We start from the raw sequence: 6,000 nt of genomic DNA, 5'->3' as shown, positions 1-6,000 counted from the left end.
TTTAATTTTCAAAATTATCTTAGTAGTGTCTTCTATTTGGCTAAGTACCAATAATGAAATGCAGTGAGGAACATTTGCCTTAAAATCATAAATTGTAACAGAGTTAATTTTATTGATTTTAACTATGAAGTAGAATAGGTACGAGAAGTCACGGTTGTCAAATTTAGGTAAAAGAGAGGTTTATTAAGCATGTCAGTACAAGCACCCTTGAAAATGCTGAGAACGCATTTCTATTTTTAACTTTTTGTTGCTTTTCTAACACATCAAAACCACTCATGAGACGAGACCTCACATGTGACCTGTCATTTTCAAGTAACAATCTGGAAAGATGTTTCTTTAGGATTGTTGGGAAAAAGGTTCGTACCTCCTTAAGAGGAAGAACATTCAAAGTTAACAGTGTTAGCATAGTATGGGGCACAACTGCATGAACTGAAACTGTCTTCAACCAGCATAGCAGAAATTGTATTTCACAGAGCTAGCTAGAATGGGTAGTAAGAAAAGCAACAATATTAGCTTTTGAGCAACGTTTTTATCTATAGAAAGGTGTATTTCTTTGAGGTATAGGGTGGCTAATCACAATTGCATATGTTCTATCTGTCTAGAACATCATTTCTCCATCACATGATGGTAAAGAAAGGCTAGATGGGCAGCCAAGGTGCATTGAGCATTTTTATTACAGGACAGCTCTTTAAGCAATAGTATACAAAGGCTGTGGCTAGTAGAGCTGTCCTTTTTCTATCCTCTCTCAACAACTTCAGAAGCGCTTCTATAAATGTTGAAACCATACTGGACTGAATTTAAACTGGATCCAAGATTGATGCAAGAGTTGTTTGCAGAGTATGGGTCATGTTCTCAGCCTGGAGTCAATGGAGCTGGCAGTTTACACTCGCTTAGTATGTGGCTCCACAGGATTATTCCATTTTTTTTCTTCTAAATCCCCTGAAAGTTATCTTTCATTTCAGCTGATTTTTAAGTGTATTTGCTACAGTGTATTTACTACAGAATTTTCAGGTTGTCCTTGAAAAACTAACTTGTTCCTATGTCTTCTATATATTTTTTTTCTTCTTTTGTAAAACAATTACAAATATCAACTGTGCTATTTACTTATGCACTTTGAGAAGAGTATGTGCTTAAATGCTTTCTTGGATCAGGATCAAATTTGTCTTGAACTGTACTAACATCACTGTAATCTGAGGGCATTGAACACCATAAAGGATGAGAATCACTTTTACTTTATTAAAGTGTGGTTTAGAATGCATTTATTCTAAAGAATACATTTTTCTGAAGTGCTACTTGTGATCAACTGTGTCCTGAAGCCATGCATAAACGTATTCGTAAATCAAAAGCATCACTGCACCACCTGGAAGAAAAGATATTATTTTAGATAATAGATAGAGCATTTATAGTGTGTAATCTAAACCAGAACATGGCAAAGCCTTATTTGCAAAATGGATAACTCTACTAAGTCCTTAATTCATTAAAAATTCATCAATTCTTAAACTATGACAATTTTACATAATATTAGACCATAAAGTTGATGTGAAAAGCTTGTATTTTACATCAAAATGACCCTGTGTGTGATTTTTCCTAACATTTTGTTAAGTTTCATATTTTCCTTTGTTCTTTTACAAGTGAAGCTTTTCATCTGTGTGTATTTGCGTGTTTATTTAGAATTAGATCTGTTCATGAAAGAGCAACTTGAGGGGTGGAATGACAAAAATTCACCATCAGGGTGATGAAAATGCTTCCAGGTAAGATTCAAGAAAGGTTTTCAGCAGTTTGTTTACCATGTCTAAAGTAGAAGATCACCGTACTGAAACAAATATCTTTCTGTGCCTGTACCTGGCTATGCATCCACAGGCAAAGTTTTGATCTGATGAATCACAGAATGGCTTGGGTTGGAAAGGACCTTAAGAACATCTAGTTCCAAACCCAGTGCTGTGGGCAGGGTCACCTCACCTTAGACTATGTCGCCCAAGGCACTGCCCAACCTGGCATTGAACACTGCCAGGGATGAAGCATTCACCACTTCTTTGGGCAACCTGTTCCAGTGTCTCACCGCCCTCACAGTAAAGAACTTCCTTATACCTAACCTGAATTTCCTCTGTTTTAAATTATGAAATGGCATTATCTGCTAGAATAGTTTATACTGGTAATGATACAAAATCCCAGCTTGAATGCCATAAAGTATTTTTACTGTTAGAGAAGACAGACTAAAGCTCTTCTGTAATCAGGCTGTATGAGCTAAAGGGAACATTTCACAAGGTATGTATACAGATAAATAACTAAGCATACAGAGAAACTTCTAATTGGAAAAGATGTGAAAAGAGAATCAGATTCCAGGCTGCAGGACTAAACCTGTGTTGCATTTTGCTATTTGTGGGTGCCAGCACCGGGGCATAAATATTTTCTTGCCTTCACCTGTTGGTTCAGTTAGTGAGTTAGAGTGGTACCTCTAACAAGTCTGCTGCTGAACTGGGCTGACCTTACTGTAGGTCAGGCAGGCTCAGACAACCAGGCATGCAGAACTACCACATGAATTTTCCTGTGTTACTTATCCTAATGAACCATCATAAGACTCAAAATCCTCTGTGAACAGCAACTCACAGACCGTTAGACAGAGCAAAAGTTTGCAAAAGGCTCTGACCAACAAACAAATTACAGACGCAGTGTCTAAGATGTGATTTCAACTAAAATCAAGGCTGAAACAAATTCTCATATTGTGTGATCTGTTTGTGTATCTCCTCCTGAAAGCATTTTCATGTTGAAAGAAGGAATTACCTTTCCAGTCACAATAAAGATTGCATTATTGTTTAATCAGAAAGCCAAATCTATGTATTAGCCAATAGGACTACACAAGGGTTTAAAATGAAGTGCGCACTTAACTGACTTGCTGGATCTGGGCCAGAATGCATAGTCATTTGTAGGATGCAAAATTTTATTCCCAAATCTCCTGTTAATGGGTACTGGGGAAGTGAAACTGCCTTCTCTTTGCCCTGTATGTCTAGTATCTTTGGAGTATGAGGGAAAAGGCTTTTAGCTCCAGTTATGCCTTGCTGCCTTGCTTCCCCTCCCCACCTTCTTCCTTTACCCTGCACAATAACCAGGCATGGTCTCACTCTTAGCCAGATGGGCTGGATATGTAAACATTTACAGACAAACTTAATGCCTCCTTTATACTGCAGAACAGACTCTGCACCTACTTGCTTTTAACCATGTGTGTTCTTGCCTATTAAACCACCTTGCACAATCTGAAGTACAATTTCATGGAATGGAATACTGTTCAAACTGGGGCTTCTGCTCTTTTTGACACAGACTGCCTCTGCGGACTGGCAAAGTCTAAGGTCCCAGTGCTTTGCTTTCATGATTAATCAAAACCAGCCAGGGAAAAATAGTCTAAAAGTCAAAGAAGATCTAGGTCTTAACCACTGTTCTCCTGCATTTGGAGTAACAACTAGTGAGAAAAAACCCAGTGTTAAGGTATCCTTGTCCTCTTAGTCTTCTAGGGTCATGCAAGGCTCTTCCCAGCTCATGCTATCTGCCTTTTAGTGTCTGTTCTTTACAGCCCCTGCAGAGCACAGGAGGAGAAAGTAACTGGAATTTCATATGCTTGAGCTATGCTTCAACCAGTTGAAAGCATTTACACTGGGGAGACTCTTAACCTGTATTTTAAGATGACTTTAGTTGGGTACAGAATAGTCCTAGTGAAACCAAAAATTCACATTAGAAGGAAGCTTTAAGAAACACTTCCAAAAGTTTTACAGTTCTGGCATTTGCATGGATGCACTTTGGCTTGTTCACAAATCAAGCAATTACACAATCCAGCAGTTACTTGGCTCTTCAGTCTTCTGACATGGATGTGTAAAAGATTTTTTTTAGACATATATTTAGCCAAATCCATCTATGATACTATTAGATGATGGTATTATCAACAGAAATTATTCAAAGGTGAAAGCGATTTTGATGATTTCTGGTACGCTGTTTCATTAATTTGACTGATGCTTACTACATTTTGTCAAGAAAGTGAAACTGAAAAATGGGAAGAAAAAGCAAGAACAAAAGCAATATAGAAATGACAGAGGGAAAATTACCTGGACCGAGTCTCATGATCTTGGGAACCAAGCCTTTGTACAGAGCCAGAAATCTGTAGCAGAAGAAAAACAAACAAAACATTTCAAACAATATCTTGCTCTAAAAGAAGAATGGAATTTTAGCATGTGTTGATTAAAATGCTGGCAGAGCACTTAGAAGCAATTATTTGAAATTACACATGTTCAATAGCAGGCCATATCTGGATTTTAACATTTTACAGAGGCAGATCAGATGAAGAGAAAAAGTTAATCAATGTTCAGCCACAAAAGCAACGTTGTGAGCCTAGCCAATCAGAAATATGACTTTAATCAGTGAGATGGTTTTACTTTCAAGACAAGTCTGTTAACAACAGCTGCATGCATGGACAAAATGACCACTATAATTGAATATCAAAGCTACAACTCAGTCCCCACTTGAGAAGTATTTTAAAAAGTTGGAAAACGTTATTGCCACAATATGCCCTGATTTAATTATTTCAGCAGTCATTTGAAAGGTACAGAGGTCTGTATAATTACAATTAGAATAAATTGGGAAATAATCTGTTTTCTGTTGATATTTTACTGTTACAAAATGAAGAGTTGAAAAAATTACATGAGATATACGAAGCATTTATTTGTGGAACATAAATTTTGACAACCCAATAATCATCTTGTAGGTTGTTTGTAAAAGTTCACGGAGTAGGAGGATATCTCCTTGTAATTCTAAAGAATATTTTCAGAATGTTGCATTGTGCTCTTTTGATATGTGAGTTCAGGGTGGCTTAATGGTCCTCATCAAATCTGAAATATAACAACATGGTTTTATGGACCCATATGAACTAAAACAGAGGTCTGGACATGTATTAAAATAAGAATGTTTTACCCTTCCTCTTTATAGACTGTTGCCATAGTTTTAAAACAGGTTCTGTACTTGATCTCTCCAGGAACTGGCTGTGGTCCTTGAATCCTACTTTTTGCAACATCAAAAGGAATGTTAATAGTTGAGGCTATTGTTCCCGAGACTAGCCCTATTCCAAATTTCCTCAAAAACTCCAAATTTGAATCCTGCAAAAAAAGGAAAAAAGAAAGAAAGAATAAAAAGGGAAACGGAAGGACCTATGCAGGTTAAGCACTCTAAAGGAATATGTATTTAATCAGAAAACTCACACAACACACTCGTGTTATTTTAGCGGAACACATTAGGATTTCCTATGCTGGAACTTGTTTTCTTGACAATCCTATTGGCTATGTTTTTACACATGGTCTAAATTGCTGAAGTACACATTTCCTCACACAGGATTTATAAACACAGTTCATAAAGAAAGACTGGTATGGCATATGGGGATGATTTGTATAATTGGGCTTCACAATGTACTTAGTATTACTGTATCAAAACAGGAGAAATCCAAGCACACTATTAGCTAATTGGCCAGAATATTTTACAAATGACAGCAACTTCCACCATGAAGCCTACTAAAACGCTCATTTGTGTGTTGGACCCCCAAATGCTAAATTAAATAAAGGCTAATCTCAGTCTGCTGCCATTCCCCTCCAGGTTTTTTACATTTATTTTCACATGTAGCTGATCCACTGTACTGAGAAGTGCTAGCTTCCTGTTATTAACAATCCAACTCGGCGCAACTGCAAAAGAGCCTTCACGTTCTGCGCATTATAAACGGTGGTAACTCACTCGGCTAATTGGCTGAAGAATTTACAACAGATTGTTTCTGAACCCTACTATATGTTCACGGTAAAAGTTAGAAGCAGGTTAGAAGTGCATCTAAAAACGTCTTGGCTCACTCACAGTTCACAGTTCAACTGGGTTTTATTTGATCTTTTAGAAAGACCTCCTACCTTGGCTTTTGCTATGTCATCAAAGAACCCAGAGTTTATCTGGGAGTCAAAGACTCTTGAAGCAAGTTTAATCCTA

The 6,000-nt window shown here is 37.2% G+C and overlaps 1 protein-coding gene across 4 annotated transcripts in view; it reads right to left on the bottom strand.

The window, feature by feature from the left end:
• Window positions 1-1,216: 1,216 nt before the first annotated feature.
• Window positions 1,217-6,000, bottom strand: part of SLC25A21 (solute carrier family 25 member 21) — a 250,472-nt gene continuing 245,688 nt past the window's right edge. For all 4 annotated transcript variants that reach the window (XM_065686258.1, XM_065686259.1, XM_065686260.1 and 1 more), the window contains 3 exons: window positions 4,954-5,135; window positions 4,092-4,144; window positions 1,217-1,360 (listed from right to left, as the gene is read on the bottom strand). In XM_065686258.1, the coding sequence (XP_065542330.1) occupies window positions 1,290-1,360; window positions 4,092-4,144; window positions 4,954-5,135 (306 nt within the window). In that variant the 3' untranslated portion in view covers window positions 1,217-1,289. The remainder of the gene's footprint in view (window positions 1,361-4,091; window positions 4,145-4,953; window positions 5,136-6,000) is intronic.

Source organism: Lathamus discolor, chromosome 6 (genome assembly GCF_037157495.1).
Source record: "Lathamus discolor isolate bLatDis1 chromosome 6, bLatDis1.hap1, whole genome shotgun sequence".
NCBI classification, from domain to species: domain Eukaryota; kingdom Metazoa; phylum Chordata; class Aves; order Psittaciformes; family Psittacidae; genus Lathamus; species Lathamus discolor.
This window is presented reverse-complemented; position numbering and strand designations above follow the sequence as displayed.